Source organism: Myripristis murdjan, chromosome 21, assembly GCF_902150065.1.
Source record: "Myripristis murdjan chromosome 21, fMyrMur1.1, whole genome shotgun sequence".
Lineage (NCBI taxonomy): Eukaryota > Metazoa > Chordata > Actinopteri > Holocentriformes > Holocentridae > Myripristis > Myripristis murdjan.
In genome coordinates, this window is record NC_044000.1 from 19,388,151 (window position 1) to 19,409,314 (window position 21,164).

The 21,164-nt window shown below is 42.6% G+C and overlaps 4 protein-coding genes across 10 annotated transcripts in view; 3 read left to right on the plus strand and 1 right to left on the minus strand.

Moving 5' to 3' along the window:
- rab20 (RAB20, member RAS oncogene family) overlaps window positions 1-8,283 on the minus strand; it is a 23,688-nt gene extending 15,405 nt beyond the window's left edge. Inside the window, exons 1-3 of one of the 2 annotated variants that reach the window (XM_030081073.1) lie at window positions 8,008-8,283; window positions 7,772-7,959; window positions 2,942-4,233 (exon numbers count right to left, since the gene is read on the minus strand). In XM_030081073.1, coding sequence (XP_029936933.1) covers window positions 3,635-4,233; window positions 7,772-7,959; window positions 8,008-8,009 — 789 coding nt within the window. In that variant the 5' untranslated portion in view covers window positions 8,010-8,283 and the 3' untranslated portion in view covers window positions 2,942-3,634. Of the gene's footprint in view, window positions 1-2,941; window positions 4,234-7,771 lie in introns of those variants that run through there. The other variant, XR_003930290.1, reaches the window with a different exon arrangement.
- col4a2 (collagen, type IV, alpha 2) overlaps window positions 1-15,172 on the plus strand; it is an 80,481-nt gene extending 65,309 nt beyond the window's left edge. The window contains exon 49 of the mRNA XM_030081063.1: window positions 15,161-15,172. The gene's annotated coding sequence lies outside the window, so the exon portion shown is untranslated. The remainder of the gene's footprint in view (window positions 1-15,160) is intronic.
- On the plus strand, window positions 7,620-15,630 carry naxd (NAD(P)HX dehydratase). Of its 6 annotated transcripts, XM_030081065.1 has the most exons (11): window positions 9,453-10,615; window positions 10,732-11,178; window positions 11,485-11,635; window positions 11,755-11,800; window positions 11,919-12,007; window positions 12,593-12,701; window positions 13,427-13,477; window positions 13,591-13,695; window positions 13,809-13,929; window positions 14,156-14,276; window positions 14,427-15,630. In XM_030081065.1, the coding sequence occupies exons 1-11, from the start codon at window positions 10,102-10,104 to the stop codon at window positions 14,575-14,577; spliced, it is 1,905 nt and encodes a 634-aa protein (XP_029936925.1). In that variant the 5' UTR covers window positions 9,453-10,101; the 3' UTR covers window positions 14,578-15,630. The 6 variants fall into 6 exon arrangements, with proteins under 6 accessions (XP_029936927.1, XP_029936930.1, XP_029936931.1 ...); XM_030081067.1 differs by lacking the exons at window positions 9,453-10,615; window positions 10,732-11,178 and adding an exon at window positions 7,620-7,667; XM_030081070.1 differs by lacking the exons at window positions 9,453-10,615; window positions 10,732-11,178 and adding an exon at window positions 8,231-8,252.
- Window positions 15,631-15,729: 99 nt separating this feature from the next.
- ing1 (inhibitor of growth family, member 1) lies at window positions 15,730-20,614 on the plus strand. The gene is made up of 4 exons (XM_030081072.1): window positions 15,730-16,118; window positions 17,934-18,113; window positions 18,625-18,773; window positions 19,636-20,614. The coding sequence occupies exons 2-4, from the start codon at window positions 17,975-17,977 to the stop codon at window positions 20,266-20,268; spliced, it is 921 nt and encodes a 306-aa protein (XP_029936932.1). The 5' UTR covers window positions 15,730-16,118; window positions 17,934-17,974; the 3' UTR covers window positions 20,269-20,614.
- The last annotated feature ends 550 nt before the right edge of the window (window positions 20,615-21,164 follow it).

A 21,164-nucleotide genomic window follows, 5' to 3' on the forward strand; every position in this document is an offset into this window, starting at 1 on the left:
AGAGGGCATCCAATGATCCTCTCTGCCATTTTGTATCACCCTCTGCAGAGCTTTCCGGTCCCCCCTTTGTACTGCCAGCGTGCCACACCGATATGCAGTACAACAAATCACTTTCTATGGTGGAGTGATAGAAAGTGACCAGCACCTTCTGCTTCAGACCGTGTCTGCGTAGCAGTCTTAAGAAGTGCAGTCGCTGCTGGGCTTTCTTCACGGTGGCGGAGGTGTACCAGCTGAGGTCCTCGGAGATCTGGACTCCTAGGAACTTGAAGGTGGGGACTCTCTCCACCTTCTCACCCCTGATGAAGAGAGGGACGGGATCTGTCCGGTGTCTCCTCCAGCTCTTTGGTTTTGCTGGTGTTGAGGTGCAGATTATTGGTTGAGCACCACACAGACAGTTTGTGGACTCGTCTCCTCCACTGATAAGTCTAGGCGTAATAGTTTGTCAATGAGTATGTTAGGGATGATTGTATTAAAAGCCGAGCTAAAATCAATAAAGAGCATTCTGACATACCTGCCTGGGACTGCCAGGTGGCTCAAAGCTGTATGGAGGGCTTTGAGGACCCCTGAGAGCTGGTCAGCACAGGCTCTCAGGATTTTTCCAAGTACACCATCAGTTCCTGCGGCTTTCTTCGGGTCCACCTTTCTCAGCATGCACCTCACCTGGTGTTCATGGAGTGTGAGAGGTGGTATAGAGCTGGAGGCAGGGGGGTGGGCTGGCAATGGCGATTGGGGGCCTCTCAGGTCTGCCCTGGCCCTCCTGTACTGGGCTCTGTCACCCGTCCTGAAGACGGTGTTGCGGGTTCTCAGAAGAGACTGCACCTCGCCGGTCATCCAGGGTTTTCGATTAGGGTACACCTGGATACGCTTGTTCTCTGTGACCGTGTCAGTGCAGCTCTTAATGTAAAATAAAACAGTCTCTGCTCGTTCCTCAAGATCCAGCTGGTCAAACAATTCCCATGCAGTGTTTGCAAAACAGTCCTGCAGTTGCGAGGGCGCTCCCTCTGGCCAAGTTCTGATGAGTTTGGTTTCAGGTTGGACATACACTACTAAAAACCAGCAGAAACTGCACCGTAACGGAGGGCTAGAAGCCGCTGCATCTGTGCGTGCCGCCATTTTTATTATAAATTACTATAATGATGTTATAATCTTGCTGTGTGAAAAAATCTTATGGTGACACTACTGATATTGGATTTGGTCCACAGTAAATTTATACCTGTATACCAGTAGTAATACAAAAAGGTAAATGGTCTGATAAAAAAAAAAAAATGTTGACCCACTTATGATAATAATACTAATAATACTAGTAATACTAATAATATTATTAATAATACTACTACTAATAATACTAACAACCATAATAATAATAATAATAATAATTAAGATGTGTTGCCTTTTCAAGGCAAGCACATAATTTTTTTTTTTTTTATTTCACTTTCAAACAGGACTACAGCACAACGTGCTTTACATCAAAGAAATTACATGTACCGAGTACAAAAACAAAAATTCATAAAATTCATAATATACAGACTTGGCACTCTTAGGGTTAATAATTTCCTTTTGCACAAGCACTGTACTGCATCCAACACAGTTTCTGGTTGATTGTGGACAGTACTGAAAGTTTTTGGGGACTTAAGACAAGAAAACATGCATAAATAATTTTTTTAACTTGGGCATCAATGGAAAATTGGGACATCACCTATTTCAGCATTTTTCAATACTTTCCACCACTGGGATTTATGAGACTAAAAAAGTTGGAAAAGTTTCTGTTGTAAATTTCCTAGGTCATTTTGCATAATGCCCATTCTAAAATCCTCATTACTAATGAGTGCTCAGCTGAAATCGCCAGCGTGTAAATATCTCATGAAGGCACCAACAGTCAGTTTCTCACAATATTTAAGTATTCAAAGATATCTGATATTTGATTTTGTCCATATCGCCCAGCCCTAGTAGAGAACCCACTATAAAGTCAACAGCAATATGGAAATGTGTATTTTTATACGTTTAATGTGGAATGGTGCTTATTCTTTAACTTATTACCTCAGTTACTATGATACGTTGTGTTAACAGATCCGAGAACATACACATACAACATACAGCTGAACCAAAGATGCCCGTGTGTATGCACTTCTTCATTTAGTACTCCTCCTAAGTATGTTTTCATTTTTGCTCAGGGCACTCAGCCCAGAAACGCCACTAACTTTTCTTTCTCAACTAATTGTAAATGAAGTCAGGTTGAAGGTCTTAAAACACGCTTTACAGTATTATTCCACTTTCCTTCCAATGTTCTTACAAAACTAAACATTTTTATAGAATAACAGTATCATTTCAAGTTGTTTATTTTTTTTTTTTACACATTTATCATTGTATCTCTGAATGGTGTATATCTTATTGTTTCATACATATACCGTTTGATCACACATGATGCACTGATTCTCTTAAATGTATTTATAACAGCTGAATGAACTTGATTTTTTCCTCCTCAGAGCTTTCATGTTTTTTGTTCGTTTTTGTCTAATTCTGCCACTTGTTTTTCTTTTCCAAATTTCTACTAATAATTTAGCTGCCCTAAGCTGCCAGCAGCACAGAATGTAAACAGCTCCGTTCAAAGGTCTGATCCAGAGATTTTACTGTTGCAAATCTTTGTTTGGTGAGCACTCCTGGTTCAGAGCTTTTCTTTCACACAGTGAAAATAGAAAGTAGGTCAAATCTTCTTTTCCACCTAAACACATTCTTTTGGAGATTCAGATGTTTAATTAACACAAATAAATTCTTGCCCTGTAAAGTTTGTTCTGATGTAATTTTTTGATGTCCAAAGTGACTATCATCCCATTGGAAAAAATGCATTAAATGCTGTTTGTTATACATTTGACTTTTTCCATTTCCTCTCCTACTTATGTGCTGTTATCCAACTTGGACATGCCAGGCAAACTGCTTTACATGATTTCAAAATAAAACTCTTTATTATCATATCAACTTTACAAATTTAACAGCAATATTTACAGTGTGGAATTCATTCATTCATTTACACGTTCATCTGCCAAAAAGATATATAAATGCTGACAGAACATATAAAAGCAAACACCAAAAAGTGATTTTCATTAATTATGAAATCCTTAAAATTAGGACAACTAAACACAGTGCAATGTGCCTCCCAAGTAACAATTAGTGCTATCAGAACATGAAATCTGTGAAATTCCCATTCCAAAACATTAACAAAAGCAGTGATCTCATGTGATATTATGTAAGTATATTAAAAGTGTTTTTTACTCTCCTACACGTCTTTGGGAGCGAAGTGCATTTTCAGTCATTTGGGTGGAAGTTTTCAAAATTGATAATCTAACAATCATGAACCTCCTCCCTTAGACACACATAGCAGTCCTTAAAACATCAGTGAACACCATGAAATAGAGTTGTTTTTCTTCACTTTGATTGTCTAATAGCGTTGTACATATGTACGTGTGTGTGTGTGTAAGTGTTACCAGGCAGTTAATGTTAACAGAGCTGAACATGATAACCAAGCGAGCACTATCTCATCTCCTCAGTGCTCAGATCAACTTGTTGATTGTCCTTAAAAGAAAACAAAAGCAGTCCTTCTCTGTTAGTGGCAGCCCCTCCATTTTCCCCATGGCAGACCCTAGCAGCAGGCAGTCTTTCCCCGCTTGTTGTTGCCTCCCCTGCAGTCCTCCAGGTCTACTGTAGGGGATTGTTGGTTCTCGTTCCTCTTCCTCAGGATGGAGGGCAGCACCAGGTCGAACAGCGTCTCAAAGAGAATGTCCACGTTGTAGCCCGTCTTGGCACTTGTCTCGAAGCACATCTTCTCCGCGGGCAGGCTGCCGTTTTCCTCCAGGCCCTTATAGCGCAGTATCCTCCCATACAAGGCCATGGCGTCCTCATGGCCAACCTGTTTGTGCACCATCACTCCAGAGAGGGAGGCTGGCGAGGCCGGGGGCGTGGGGCAGGTGGACAGTACCTGTGAACCGGTCTCCTCCTCACACTCGGCTCGATCCTCTGACACTCTGTCTGAGTCCTGAGGCAGCTGCGCCTTAGGGTCTGTGAGGTCGGCCTTGTTGCCCACGATGGCGTAAATACAGTCATGGTTAGCCGTGTCCGTCAGGGAGAGGAAGCGCTCCTCCAGCTCAGCGAGGCTCTGCCAGTTGGTGACGTCGTAAGTGAGGATGACGGCCGCTGCGCCTCGACAGTACATGGAGCCCAGCCCGTGGAACTGTTCACGGCCTGGAGAGACAAGTGGACACCCGTTCAAAACCCACTGATGTATGCAACACAAGAGTTAAATCCACACAGAGCAAAAAAAAAGGACAAAGCAGCTATTCAAAATCATTCAGCTTTAAACCATCTTACAATAACAAGAGATACCGGAAGAAGGGAGAGGAGCAAATGCTGCAGAAGAGTAACTGAGATGGCACTGTGGTGAGACAGTCAGCAGTTGGAAAACAGAGACAACCTTTGTTGTTGAAATATGCCAGACTCTTGAGGGTGCACAGCGTGTGAATAATTTGGCAGTGTGGGCGCCTTTTTATTAATATAGGTTATGCATGGGTTCTTTGTTCCCCATGTTTATTACATCAACTGCACCAGCAAAATATAAAGCAAAGCAGCATTTCTTTCATCATAGTCCAAGTGAAATGGACCACTGGTCTGAGATAGGTGGAAGAATAATTTTGGATTGGCAGTCTAAAAAGCCCTTGTGTCAGTGAGGGAAAAGAAAAAATAACATTTATGGGGATCTGATTAAGTTCCTTCCTGACATTTTCATGAAACACGGACTGCAATGTTGTAAACACAAGGTGGTTCATTTGTTGAAAATACTTGGCCGCAATACAGGGTGCATCTCCCCCCAACACACACACACACACACACACACACACAAACACACAAAACATTCAAATATCAACAGCATGTTTCCCCATATGAACTATAATGCATGAGCAAATATGAGGGCGACATTTTCTCAAAGACTGCAACAGTGATGGTAAATTGTTGTTGTCGTTTTCCCCTTCCAGTAATCACAAATGAATTTGTTAATGAGCTTTTGCAGGTTTACTGCTTTGCAAGTTAGACTACTGAAAGTGGAAAACAAACATCAAAATATGTAATATAAAATGAGGCCAACATGTCAAATAACACTCTGAGAAATGTGGGGTATCACTTGCTGAGGTAGAAGTAGATTGCATATGTTGAAAAATAAAGAGGAAAACAAAATATTAAATCATAACACATTATCACCAAATACCTTGTGGAAAACACTGAACATTACAGTGTAACAGTGTAAGACTCTCCAAAGTTGGTTAAGAGATACATAATTGTGTGTTATGACAAAATAAAAATAAGAAAACAAAACTATACAAAACTTAGCACCCTCCCTCTTTGGAAAGACACCAAGTGTTCTGGAAAATGCTGCCGCATGTCAGGACTGGAAAAGAGAAAAAGGGGGTAAATGTGGAGTCACAACTGTCGTCCTATCATAACCCTGTCATGTGACTGATAAGAGGAACAGGGCAGGCAGCTGGAATGCCTGGAGCTTTCAAACTAAGTCATCAACTGTACAAACCTTCCAGTGAACAGAGCAACAGCAGTGGGAAACTTGTTTTGAAAGCGCTCAGCAGAAATTCAAACCGATTTCAGGACAGCCCTTATAATGTCCACACTCACACAGTTTCTCATGTGCACTGATAGCTCTGCAACTGTGGCTCTGAGATGACTCAGCGCTGACCCAGCTTTCCTCCACCCCACTGACTAAAATAAAAGAATGCAACGGTATCCTGTCAGAGGTCATGGGGACAAGGAACACAGACAGGAAGTGCTATACTAGTGACTTGGTCATTTCTTATCTTTGAAAATTCACCACAATGACCTTCTTCATATTTCCTTAATGTGTATTTGCCTGAGGAAGTCTAATATATTTAATGTTTATACAATGTTGGGGAAATTACAACAGTTTTGACATTATTCCCCAGCAGTAAGTACACCAAGCACCTGATCAGAGACTAGAGATCTAGATCTAGACACTCCAGATAGGCTCAAGCTGTGAATTTACATGTAGTAAAACTTTCGCAATGCAGTTCCGTAATCCTGGGGCGTCCGACCATTGAGTATGTCTGGAAAACTACATGAACATGCAAGAAGGGGCTGGTTCCCTGTGGCGCCATCAGATATAGCCTACCTAACCAAATAATTCACATGCTGACCTCTCAGCTATAGAGAGGATATGAGGATTATGTTTACTAACTTACTAAGAAGCAGGGAGGGGGTTATGACCTGTGAGCATTAAAGGCTAAAAGTCATGCTTTCTGATAGGAAGTCCTTGAAAAAAAGCGGTCTCTCCACCAGACCAGTTGTTATCTAGTTTAAAGTACAAGCAAACAAGTTTAACTCCTGTAATCAATTCATGTTTTTGGACTGACTTTCTGTGGAGCGGAGGTTTGGAGGCTTTCCAATGGGTGATGAGTCAGACTCACTGATCTACAATATGCTTTACTATACTAATAATTTTATGACAGATAAGTGGTAAGACTACTAACGGAAAACAAGGCCATCTTCTTCTAAACTTGTTACAACAGTATGATCATCTGAAACCGCTGTCTGAGGCACTTATTACTGAATCCGTAGCTGCCTTTTTTCCTGGATCTAGTGTTTGTACATGCTATTTCACAGGTAAACAGGGGACAACCGTGGCAATGAGGTCAAATTTCTCCAATTTTACGCAACAAGCCACAAGTCTAGGATTCACAGTTATTTCATAAGAACTGAGTTATCTGGCAGCAGGTGACACAGCGTTGGTCACTGCTTTCATGAAGTGCCACTGAAGTCATTGTATTAAAAACAAATAATATAAATGTAACTAACAATCTTGACATTCTTTATTGTGGCACGGTTTTATTTTAAGTCAGTGATAAGTGAACAGGAGCATCAGCACTTAATGTGCTCTACACCAGCTGGTTTTCAAAGTAGTGTCCAGGGGCCCAAAGGGGTTCTCATCATTTATTTCACTACACATTGTGATGATACAAAAAGGTTTAAAATCACTTAAACATCATATTTGAATCTATTTTTGAATCTATTTATGAGTGCTCAAGTCTGACATATGCACAATTAAAAACTTGACAAAACCAAAATACATTTTCACAGCAGGAAGCCTGACGCGAAATCAATCCAAAAGTGGGTAAGAGGGTTAAAGGATGTGAACTTTGGGCTGCGCAGTGTGTCAGAGTTTGAAAACCCCTGCTCTGTAATCATCTGGAGCCCCTCCATTACCGTAATGCTTCAAGTGATGCGCCTTTAAAAGTATCAAACGGGACATAACCAACTAACTAATTAACTGACAAACTAAATTTGGAGTGACTGTTAAGAAATGAGTACTAGTACTAGTACTCGCACTGAGGAAAGCACGTAATATACTACTTCAACCATAAATACACAAGTTTTGCGGCGACATTATACGTGCCCGAATTAAATACTGATAAAGCCTGGAATTGTCAGCTTTTAATGTGATCTATATAATATTATTTGGTTAATCACAGGCATCGGACCAGTTTCAGGAATGTGGACCGTTCTCATAAGATCCGGTTTGCCTCTGTACACACAAACACAATGAACCCGGCCGTCACGTGCCAATGATTGCCTCAGGTGCGGAGCTCACGCGGTCTCAGGTAAACAAAGTTGATAAACCAGGTCAGGGAGCGAGAGATGTGAAGCGAACGAGCTGTCAATCACACATGGAAAGGTGTGATAAATGACGGGAAAGTCGTATTACCGGCGGTGTCCCATATGGAGATGTTGTAGGGTCCCCACTGTTTGAGGTAAAACGCCCCTCCGACGGTGCTGATGGTGTCTTTGAACTTCCTCTCCGTGTACCTGTGGAGCAGGGACGTCTTCCCCACGTTCATGTCCCCCAGGATTACAACCTTGACATCGGGCTTCTTCATCTTCGACCCTTCGGGCATGATGATGATGATGATGATGATGATGATGATGATGATGATGGTGATGATGATGCTGACTCCGCGTCGCGCCGCAGGGGAGCTTTTCCTTCGCCGTGTCGAAAGGAAACAGCCTCAAGTGTTTAATTTAACTCCGGTTTGCTCTCGAAAGCCCGTCGGAAGGAAAGGGGCAAGTAGTTTTGGGTACACGCCATCCTACAAGTGAAAAAGAGGAGGTGATAATGTGACTCGCTGACGTTTGCCGTGGCCGAAATAGCTCACTCTTGATCACGTCTCTTAACTGAACTTCAAAAAGTAAGTGAGATGAATCAGGAAGTAGGCTAAACCAACTCTGTAGGTAGAGCAGGGTGCGCTTGGTTTCTAAATCGGTGCGCCCCGGTAGGCGGATGGTAAGTTATACACATAAGTAGGGCACACTGGCGCTATTGTTTTAATTCCTTCTGTCTTCTAAAAAATGTCATTGTATCGGAGTAAGTAAATATCACGAGTCTTTTTTTTTTTTTCTTCAAACAAATTTCCCCGTGTCTCAAAAACATTTTTGAATAAGCCACAGAGGTAAAACTCTCATCCCATGTGAGCTCTGCCATTATCACGTGGGTTAGTCAGTTTGCCAATTAGCGCAAAATATATTTTATATTGTGCTAAGTGATAAAAGTGAGATTTATTATTCATTATAGAAGGTGTGATGCTTGTGGACTTGACAGAAACATGACTACTGTAACTTTAAGCGCTCCAACCAATTGAATTCTTGTGCTGCCTTAAGGAACTATCGTATATATGAATTTTACGTTTCGGACGTACATAAACAACCCGCAAAGAGGTATAAATGAATGGAAAAGAGGGGATTTTCAGTCCCTAAAATTGAATTCATGTGGGCATGTTAAGAAATTCGTTTTATTATGTTATTCATTGTAAACAGTTTTTGGTATATTTATGCTTTCATCTTTTTCCTCAAACGTGTCTAAAATTGTGTTTGGCTACTGCATTAATTAAAATCTATTAATGGCGAATGCAGTTTTCCGGATGTTTATTGGAGCATGCAAAGCAGATGGGTTACATTTCTCTCTGAGTTCATCTTGGTACTATTCCCGGGCAAAGGATCTGCCATGCGCGACAAGTGTATTGTTTACGACCTCCCTGGCTGGGTGCTGAGGAGTACGAGGAGTCATTAAACGCAGCACAAGCTTTCTTCCTGTCCTGCACAGATCAGAGTCGCCTCATGATCAAGAGTGTTTTTGCGCTGTTCCCAGCGTTGACACGCAGCTCCAGTTTAGGTAAGAAGAGCTGCGCACCAGGCTTGCTTTCGGTGAGAGCTGCATATCTGCTTGGCTGCGGGGGTCAGTGAAAAACACTGACAGTTTAAGGGCACAGAATCAGTGACAGGATGCCGCAAGAGACTCAGACGGCCGCCCTTTGCTTTATCACGGTTGCGCTGCCGATTCTCGTAACATTGGTGTGTTTGAATCAGAAAGGTAACGTGAAAACGGTGTTCATTTCCATGCCAGCTCTCTGATCTGATGCTAGACTTCCTTGTTGATGCCAGCTGAGTAACCCTCGGTGTGTCAGTGCATTCCCATAACATCAGCACCCAATGTCTAAGAGTTGACATGTTGCAGACGGAACTAAGCCGGGGTCTTTAGGACCTGGCAGACACCTAGTATGGGCGGTGTAGCGGGCGGAGAAGGTGAAGTTACCCTCAGAGGACTGATCAGAGGTCAGTTCTGTAATTTACCCAAATGTAGCTTAAGGTTGTGACAAGGCCGGGAATGCTGATCCCCAGTCAGTTTCTCACAGAAACGTAGTAAGCAGCTACGCATTTCGCCAACGACGTAGAGGATAAATACATTAGACACGGGTTTAGGCTTTGGTTAATATACAAAGAATTGCTCTGTATAAGCTATTGTAATGGTCCTAGAGCTTAAAACTTAAAGTATCCCCCTTCCAAGTAATAGTAAGCTACCCGAGCGATCAGTTGTTTTGTAGTTGTTGTTGACGTTGTTTGGAATAACGTCGCCCCGCGGCTTTGATGCAGCTAAGAGCAAAGATCCAGCCCAGACGTCTATCATAATCCGCAGTGTTAACATCTCCATTCAAGTCGCTGTCTTGGAGGTTAGTGCACAGGAGAGCTTGGCTGGGATCAACTATGCATGCAAATACAACACGGGGCTTTCTGTGGTCGGATGTGGAGACGAGGACCTTATTAAATATCTGGGGTGAGCAGGATATCCAGACGGCGCTGGATGGAAACTTCCGAAACAGCTTCGTGTACCGCGATGTTGCGCGGAGACTGGGGGTGATGGGCTTTGAGAGGACCCCGGAACAATGCAGGGTGCGGATTAAGAGCCTCAAGAGACAGTACTTGTTAGCGAAAGAGGGTAACCTACGGAACAACGGGCAGTACCACAAGATCTGTAAGTTTTATGACACCATGGAGAGGATCTTGAGCAACCGGCCCGCTATTGACCCTCAGGAGTTGATGGACAGCGGGGCGGGAGGAGAGGAGCCCGGCGATGGCGTGGAGGAGGATGGAGAGGATGCTCAGGATGCGTACTCGGAGAGCACGGGGGAATGCCCTGTTCCTGCAGAGACGGAAGTGAAGTTGGAATATCCATCTATTCCCATTCCTATCCCTGTGAAAGTCACAGTGGGAAATAATAGTAAGTGCACCTTCATTGTCCACACGCAGTGGGGTTTTCACCTTAGAACAGGCCATTTATATTAATGTTTTTGCTAAATGATGCATCCTGTAATGTCTTACTCCCTTCTGCTTCAGGTGCTTCAGTGAGACCAAATAACAGCAGCCAGCCGACCAGTAACTTGTCATCCAGCAGACCGAAAAGGACAAGGAAGCGGCGTGCTAACTTCCCCATGGAGAAGCTGATGGAGCAGTTCCTGGAGCAGAGCGCCCAGGCCGAGGAGAGCTTCTACCGAATGGAGGAGCAACGCTTGCAGGCCGAGGACCGTCGGAGAGAGGCCGAACACGCCAGGGAGCTGCACATGCTCCAGATGCTTGGTCAGATGTTCTCCAACATTTCCTCTGCCAGCCACGGCTCCGCAGCTGCTCCCTCGAGGACTGCGCCACCTGCTCGCGTCCCTGTGTGCACCAGTGCCTCCCCCACATGTACACGTGGCCAGTCCAGCCACCTCAGACATCCTTCGCCCCAGGCAGACTGTGTCACCCAGCAAAGTCAACTGTTGAACACAGATCCGCAGGCATTAGGTATTAGCTTTGGTGTCACATGTGGAGCCTCAGGGTGAAATGTGTGAAGAGAAAGAGGAAATGGAAGCTGTATCCGCAATAATGTCCAGGCTCAAAGAGAGAGCCATCACTCCATTACACCTAAATTGTACATGAGATCGGTGGCTTGTTAGTTTTTGACACTTATGTTAGTTGTATACCTGGTGTTTGGTTGACCATATCTAATAGAATTGTGTCCTAGAGGGACACCTGGTAAACTAGACTAATAATGGCTCAAGCTAATCAAGCTTTCTACACATTAAATTGCTGCCATGTTTATTTCCCCAGCGTTTGAGCGGTACTACAGCTTCGGGTCCTCAGCACACAGAGGAATGGGTGATGACTTCCTGTCACTGGTTAAGAGCATAGTCCCTCCTCTGTCATCCAAAAAGCACAAGGGACAAGATGGACGAATTGGGATCATCGGAGGATGCCAAGAGTATGTTGGGCAAAACCAAATTCTGGTTTGGTTTACACTATAAACATTATTACCTAGTTAACTACATTTTCAATTCTCATTCCTCATATTCTTTCCTTTCCTCTGAATATCCTCTAAAGGTACACTGGAGCTCCATACTTTGCTGCCATCTCTGCACTGAAAGTGGTAAACAGTCTGCATTTTTAAGCTTGCACATACATTTGTAACTCATCGTAACCATTCTAACATGATGCTTTTTATGTCCAGCGGTAGTACAGTGACAGTGCCTGTTTGCTCTCTCTAGGGTGCTGACCTTTCTCACGTATTCTGCACCAGGGATGCTGCAACTGTAATCAAATCATACAGCCCTGAGCTCATAGTTCACCCTGTCCTGTAAGTACACTATTGATTGGAACATTGAATAATCGTGTACTATATTGTGAGGAGACCTTGCCTTTTGTGGACTGTTTTTTATTTGTTTGTTTGTTTGTTTTATATTGATTATAATATCTACTGAGTGTCTTTATAAGCACATCAATACTATGCAAACTTTTAGTTTAGTGTAGTAGCAAAAAAAAAAAACAAAAAAAAACATACTTTTTGTGTTCCTGTGTGCAAACAGCATATTCTACTGTCAATAACGAAGACCAGATCATTACTGAAATCCAAATAGCAAACATGGGATATACCACTAATTCAGATGTTGAGGCATATATAACTTATCCTTTTTACTGTTGGTTTTCACGGTGTATGTGTGTGTGCTCAGTTGCCATGGCAACATTCATAAGTCTTTTTCATCTATGTAAACCAGGATTATTGATGCACAAGGCATGAAGATGCATATAAATAGCTTATCTGAATAAGAGCTTAACCAGGTTAGGAGTTATTATCGATAATAGTGTGCATGTAAACACTGTGAGTGTAACACACTGATTTGTGTGTGTGTGTGTGTGTGTGTGTGTGTGTGTGTGTGTGAAGGGACAGCCCTAATGCAGTGGAAGAGATAGAGAAATGGCTCCCAAGACTGCATGGCCTTGTGGTGGGACCAGGGCTCGGGAGAGAAGACTCACTACTGAAAACAGCCAAGGCATGTTGGATACTCTTTCACTCTACTGCATCCAAGCAGGATAGTCAGTCTAACTAACCACTTGTCCATATGAACATGACATCATGCACTCAGCACACTCATGTTTACCAACCCACCGACAATCTGCAGTATCTTTGGTAGCAAGCGACAGGCAGCAGACACTAGGTCCTTGGCCCCTGTCGTCCCTTTGGTATCCTTTGGGAGAAAGACACTGCACTGCTGTTTAGAAGACAGTTTGTGATTGGCACTTGAGTTTCAATTTTTTAATTCCTTTGTGTGGAGAAGTGTAAATATTTTAGGGTCTTTTTACATAAAAATCAGGTGGTAGAGCAGTCGTTTGGTATATGGAGGGTTCCTGGTTCAATCCCCGCTCCTCCAGAGAGCGTATCAAAGTGTCCTTGAGCAAGACACTGAACCCCAAACAACTCCTGATGGGCAGCTTGGCACTTTGCATGGTAGCATCTGCCATCTGTGTGTGTGTGTGTGTGTGTGTGTGTGTGTGTGTGTGTGTGTGTGTGTGTGTGTGAATGGGTGAATGTAAGCAAACATTGTGAAGCGTTTTGAGTGGTCGGCAGACTAGAAAAGCGCTATAGAAATGCTGCCCATTTATTTATTCATAACGGCTTGCATAGTGCCCATTTACAGAACCAGAACCACTTTAGTATTTTACTTATGATTGACTTTTAATTTTATATAATCTCTAATAGAATTTCTCTTTCTTTTAGGAGGTGATAGAAAAGTCTAAAGCGAGAGACATTCCTATAGTCATTGATGCTGTGAGTATTTCTCTTGATAAACTAAGCTTCTGGCTGTGGAAGCGACTGGGTTTTATTTGCAAAGACAGCCATATTCACTGATTGTGTGTCTGTGATGTGCTTGTTTTCAACAGGATGGATTATGGCTAGTCTCGCAGCAACCATCTGTCATTCAAGGGTACCAGAAGGGCATCCTTACACCTAACTTCATGGAGTTCACCCGACTGTACGAGGCACTGGTACGTCACCCAGCAATGCTCAGTCAAATACCAACTGATAGCATATCAGTCTGCATTCAAGCACAGTTTTATGTATCTGTCCTTGTGTGTGTGTTAACTATGCTGCCTCACAGCACCATGAGCCTATGGACAGCAGTGATCACCAACGCAGTGCCATGCAGCTCAGTGTAGCTATGGGCAACCTCACTGTTGTGCTTAAAGGGGAACAGGATGTCATCACAGATGGCAACAAGGGTTAGTATTAAGCCCATGTACACACACACACACACACACATATACCTGCATAAGACATACATTCAACTCTTCTAAATTCACTTTTAACATTAGTGTAACTGCATCTACAGAAATTCATTCTCTCACACTCCTTAGCTGTTTTGCTTTTGGAACTGCGCCCTGCAGAAACTTCACACTCATACACACAAACACAGATCTTTAGCAGATCTTTACCTCCTGTTTTCAGTGATCTCATGCAGTGTTGAGGGCAGTGGGAGAAGATGTGGCGGACAAGGTGATCTCCTCTCTGGATCAATGGGTGTACTGGCACACTGGGCCTATACCTCCTCTACCGGAATGGTGAAAAGGTACAGATGTTATTGGCTGTCAAGGCACAGGGTTCATGCAGAGACACTAGAATGTAGAACACTTAAAGTGAATCCTATTTTACAAATAATGACACCATTTGTATGTTGTTTGTGGTTATATGTTTCCTAATCAGTCTTATCTTCTCTCAGTGTGAATCCAGCGATGGTGGCAGCGTTCGGGGCCTGCTCTCTTACCAGACAGTGCAACAGTCAAGCTTTCCACCGACATGGCAGATCCACCACCACCTCAGACATGATCCAGGAGATTGGCTCGGCCTTCAAAAAGCTCTTCGAAAGCTAAAAGCTGCCACCTGAAATCCAAATTGTACAACATTGTTTATAAGCCTATATGTACCAGTTTTGCTTTCATACGAACACTGTCAATATAAAACACTATTTTTCACGCAGGGATGAAAACTTTACTTTGCTTGCCAGCTTGTGGCTGGGCTGGTGGAAAATGTCCTCAGCAGTAAGAATTTGAAAGGTCTCACCCTCCAAGATAGTACCAAAATACAATTCAAATAATGTTCAGATAATATTTGTATGGATATAGCTTACTGATGTCTTGTTTGAGGTGTATGACATGAACCCCATTCAACAGCACGCTACCTGCGTAAATTCTGGACATAAGTTGTTGATCCATGAAACATGTTGAGGCCAAATTTTAACAGCCCACCCAAGAAATTAAAGCAACATGGATGTTTACTGACATTTGCCTGTAATATATGTTCCTCAGCTCAATGTAAATCTATATTTTTACACTCAGGTTCACCAGGACCTGTGTTCACAAAACTGCCCTCAAAAATATAGTTCTAATTAAAATATGAACACTTTACAAATACAACTCAGCAAGTGTCACATAAGGAAGCGATGGTTATATATAGAAAGCTAACCTCACAGTGAAGCCCAGTGTCATAATAGAATAACAGAATATTGGCAAAGCTTATAAAGAGCTCTAGACCAGTGGCTCCCAAACCAGACCTCAAGGACCCCCTGACCTGCAGGTTTTTGTTCCACCTCTACTCTCACACACCTGACCCAGTTAAGTTCAAGTTCAGGTGTATTAAGAAACCAATATCACAGTTAAGGCCCTTGCACCTTCATGCACACACAGGTAGATGTGTTTCAGCCAGTCAGCATGAAGACCTTAAATGGATCAGGGGTGAGAGCGTAGAGCCGAAACAAAAACCTGCAGGACTTGGAGCCACTGCTCTAGACCAGATTCACCACAGGCAAATGTGTTCCTAAACCCTCTCGTTGCTTTAAGATGGTAAGAGAAATCGGTGCTTAGTAAAACCATAAACCTGTTGGAATTCTCAAATAAAGACTAAATAAATTTGATTTTGTGTGAACACCTCCTGCCAGTTTTTGAAACCTATCTCAACAGTAGTGGTATAACTATCACCACTTGGTGGCAATGTTGACCCAGCAGACGTACCACGAGTCACTTTTATCACTCACACACTTCAAACACTTCACACACCCAGCAAGAGGAGAAACTGAGCTTGTATTCATTCCCACATGTATACATCCTCACTACAGATAGGAGACAGTGTGGCAGTAGTGGTGCACAGCGAAAAAAAATAAGAATATTGGTCTATTGGTTTCATTCAGTCATTCAGTACCTACTGTAGATGAAGTGCATGCGCACAACTGCACGGACTGATTGAGCCCGTGCTGCGGCTAACATTAACGCAGTTAACGTTAGCAGCCGCTGGGCTAATACGCTCTGCAGTCCACACGCCGAGCTAACAGTAAATGCTCGCTGTAAGGACACAACCAGCGTCACATAATAGTGCCGTATATCACAGAAGACAGAGAGAAGGGCGAATATCCACTCAGGTAAAGTTTTCTGTGAACCACCGGCTAGCTAAGTGAACTTAACTGGTGTTCTCAAGTGTTAGCCTAGCTGTGGCTAGCAGTGGTGTTAGCCTAGCTCGGTAGTAAAAGCTACCATGAGCAAGGATAACTTGGGTGACCGTTACTTAAGATTGACAGGAACAAAAATCAGGTTTTAAGAATAGTGATAGCTAACATGTATTTGCAGCAGTTTTTTGTTGAGGTAACGTAACTGTTAGCTTGTTGTCTTTGTGCCTTGTTGCCCGATGTTATGTCCCGGGCGGGTGAATGAAATGGCTGTTAACCTGATGTTAGTGTTTCTCACAGCGGGACGTCGTTTCCATAACAGCTAAGCTAGGGTGCATCGGCCAGCGTAAAAAAAAAAGTCAGCTAATGTTACATGTAGGCTAAGCAAAAGATTTCCACACTCCACTTAATGGTGGTTAACTTCACAGAGCACCACAAATAGATGATTAGCTTTCTCGTTAGCTTTAATTACGCTCGCTAGCTAACTTACTGAAACGCCAGTGTGGTAAGTTGGATGAAAAAATTTCCAAGCTCTTGTTTTCTGGTTGTTCTGTCGCGATGTTGGTGTGTCAGCTGTACACACCACTTAGCTAATTTGGCCAGTATTTTTTAGTTATTTGTTTATTTATGTTTTCCCAGCTTTGTTTCTTGTGTGACATTAGGAATAGGCTACCAGACGTCAACCTCTATCGCGGCGAAGACCTTGACGGGCAGCCACAACAGCTAAATCGTAGTTCAGAGTTTTTGTGATGTTTATTGGAATCACCGTGTGTGTATTTAACTTGAACATTTTCTGTTATTAGCAATACACACGGGTCACAAACCAGCTCTCTCCTGGCACATGTATTCCACTACACATAGTCACTGTCACCGATTGTCACCATTGATTGTCAGCCACCCCCTCCCCCTGCCATGTTTTGACTAACACGGATAGTGTTTCCAGACACATCTCGGATCACCAAAGTTGGAAACTTGACGAAAACGGGACTTTTTCATACACGAAAAAAGAAATTAGAATTCAGTAGATTATATGAGATGACACGTACAACAATGGTACACGGGTGACGTCTGCTGCAAGTGTGGGTACGTCTTCTAATAGCACACCAAAACACTGCAAGGCCTCTTTGGCTTTGAAGGGAGGTGTAGGCGAGAGCGGCCAGAGGTGGCGCCCTAGAACTACAATGTGTATGTGTCAAAATCTGTACAAAATACAGAAATCATTACTGAGTCTGCTGAAAATTTAGCAGAAGAAGAAATTGCTGCTTAACGTCATGTGTTTTTATTAAACAGTGTCATCCTATGCTGTTAAAGTATCAATCATATGGAATACGGCGTGAATTATAGACAGACCACCTCTTAATTTTGTACATCATTATTAATTAGGAGGTGAACATCTGTGCATAGCTTTTTTACATGCTGGAAACTGATTTGGCTGATGTTTGGCTTAAAATATACTGGATTTGAGTACAAAATTAACTAGATGCAACAAATATTTAAAATGATCCAGTTCCTAAGTCATGTTCTGGCAGCAAGCAAGACACAGGTGATACAAACAATGCAGCGTCAACATAACTTAATTTTACATGCGCACCTTGTCACCACATGCATCAAGAATAGACTAGAGCCATTGAACTATGTCCGTTAGAGATAACAAGTGGTATTCTTTGGAAAAGGGATTTTTTTTTTTTTATCTTTGTACCAATAAGGGATAATATTATGAACTGATGTCAGTGTAATTTTTTTTTTTAGACAACACTTGCATGTTTTTTATATTTGTTTTTTGGTTGACAGGTACTGTGGGTGGATTTTGCTGTGATCAAGACTGATCAACAATGTTGAACCCGACCAATGGCGATCCAGGCCATGTTGTTGCAAATTACGTTGAGGAATATTTGGATCTGGTGGAGTCACTGCCTTTTGATTTGCAAAGGAGTGTGTCTCTTATGAAGGAAATTGATGCAAAATATCAAGGTAAAAAAGCTTGACAGTGTTGTTTTTACATTGTTAAACCTTTGTCTCTAAACTCTTTCTACATCAAAACTATACACCAAAAAAGTCAAACCTTACTGTGACATAAATAGCATACTTTAGTCATGTCAACACTCACAATGTTGTTTAAAGTGAAAAGGTTATCTAGTTGTTTGAAAGAAAATGATACCTTAAGAGCTTATTTAGCAGTGTTGGTGGTAATATTGATTTGTAGATTATGAGCGACTGATCCTGTGGTATTTTGACATAAAATGACATCAATGGTTTAAAAATATATATATATAAAGTCTCCAAGCAGTCTGTCACTTGTTAAGTCTTGGGCTCAGTTGAAGATTTGCAGGCCGGTTAACATCCTGATAGTTGGCAGGATGCTGCCCAATCTGAGGCGTGGTTAAGACCAGTTGTCTGTAGAAGCTATAATCTGTCTGAAAAATTTGTGTTATTCTTGTCATTACCTCTACTTGACAGTATTTTTAATTGTGTGTTTTGGCAGATGTTCTGAAGGAGCTTGATGATGCCTATGAACGATATCGCCGGGAATCAGACTCCCTCCAGCGGCGGAAGCTGCTGTTGTCCATTCAGAGGGCACTGATCCGCAGTCAAGAGCTTGGAGATGAAAAGATCCAGATTGCTGGTCAAATGGTGTGTAAAGAACAACCTATAACGTGTGATATGAGTTTCAGTGAAAACCGTAGAAGGGCGTATTTCTTTAGTCTTTTTCAGAACTCCAGCAGTGGAGGTGCATTTATACCATATTTAACCACTCCAACAACTGGAATGGAACTGATATTTGTTTGGGACTGAATTCAGTGTGCGCTGAACATTTTCATTCCAAAAGGGATATAGCCAGTACGCATTCGGACCCAAGTTTGCGTTGAAGTTTTTGGAGCAATCTATGTGGTTGTCCGTCTCCACTGTTGTGTAGATTGGTGTCACACTGGACTGCGCAGGTTCTCATGATATTAGAGGTCCAAGAGTCAACTGGAAACTATCAGTAATGAATTGTTTGAAGACTCATCATTATCTGTCGAGTGTGAGCATATTGTTGTTACAGTTGAGACAGGGGGAAGAAATGTGAAGTCTATCAATGGGTATGCATGATGACTTATTTTCATAATAGGTTCTGGAAGTCTTGTAGTGTGTTCCCAGCCTTAGCTGTCACTCTGACTTGACCTAAATCACCATTTTCAGTTGAACATGCACACAATCTGCCACCACGTACAAGGCAGATCGAAGTAGAAGCCATATTGTAGCCTGCAAGCTACAGTTTCATTCAAGTCACTTTAGTTAACATTCTTACTACAAATAATATTGAAATATGCTGACTTGACTGTGTGAAACAAACTGCTTTCTCAGTGCTACACTCTGTTTTTAAAGTTAACTAAGACCTCTTTGTCACAGTGGTGAGGAAAAGATGGTTCTGATGCTGCAATATGCATTTAGTTTTTAAGTAACGGCAAACAGACCCATACAACAAAAACATTAACATGATGCTTTGTTTCAGGTGGAGTTGGTTGAGAACCGAACACGACAAGTAGAATGGCATTCTGAGCTCCTCCAGTCCTCTCAGGAAAGCCCAGAGAGCCACATCCCTACAGCAACCACCATGACTACCACTGCAGCATCCATGATGTCCTCATCATCAGCAACTATCACTCCAGGCAAAGCAGGCCACCATGATAAGAGGCGTGATGAGGTTACCCCAGGTTCAGGTGGAGGAGACAAGGCTGGAGGGAAACGGTCAAGACGGCAGAAAAATGGAGAAAATCGGGAAAGCTATGGGGGTTTAGATCACTCTGAGGATGTGGGAGTGGGGGCATCCCGGGAAAAGAGGGCCAAAACGTCTTCTAAGAAGAAGAAGAGGTCAAAAGGAAAGTCAGAGAGAGAGGTGTCACCCCCAGACCTTCCCATCGATCCAGATGAGCCAACGTACTGCCTGTGTGAGCAGGTTTCCTATGGGGAAATGATTGGCTGTGATAATGATGAATGTCCCATTGAGTGGTTCCATTTCTCCTGTGTGGGGCTCCATCATAAGCCCAAAGGAAAGTGGTTCTGCCCCAAGTGTAGAGGAGAGAATGAGAAGACCATGGACAAGGCCTTAGAGAGGGCTAAGAAGGAGCGGGCATACAACAGGTAGCTGCTCTGGCCCATTGAACACTATTAATGTATAAATGTTCATTTTGTGTGTTGAATTTTTGTATTCATTCTCTTCCAATGTTGTTTAACATGAGTGACGGATTGTCGAGGGAGGTCTTGTACATAGTTATTTTTGTAATTGCGACATAGCTGTAAAACAAGGTCACTCCCTCCTGTTCAGGATTAATAGTAAATGGACACAATACAATGCAGCCTGCATGTTTTGAACCAACTGTCCCACACTTGACTCCCGCATAGTTGTAATTGGCTCAGCTTTGTCATGCATGCAACATTACCCACCTCACTGTCCATGTTCAGTTAACAAATAAAATATTTAGAAAAATGAATTTCATCTCATTGTGGTATCATATGGTGATGCTTCAGGTGATGCTTGTACAAAGGAAAGATTCTCAGAATGATGTCATAATGCAGAGTTGCATCTGTAGAACTTTGTTTGAGCAACAGACAATGAGGAGTTTTTGGGGAAACCTGCAACAAGAACACCTATGACAGAAGACTTCTGGGTGAGGTGCAGTCATAATGGAGTCTAGATTGGAAGTGTTGTGGTCTGCAGCAACTTGATCTACTGTGTTGCTTTGGAAGCACTGGTGAGATTTTAAAAGCTACATAGCTGCTCATCACATGACATGCATCCCTTAAGACTACATCACTTTTAAAATGGCATGTCTGGCCTGTTACTTTTAGCTGCAAGATGTTAAATGTGAGAATGTATCTTGAGTCCAGTGGCACACAGCTCAAGCTGGTCTCTATCCTAGATCTTGCATCTGAAAGTGTCATGCATTATGAAATCATTTGGCCTTTGCAAAGAGGTTCTCCGTGACAGCGCTCCCCCTACCAGTCGCCTGCACTTGTATTCAAAAATAGCAGGGCAATAAC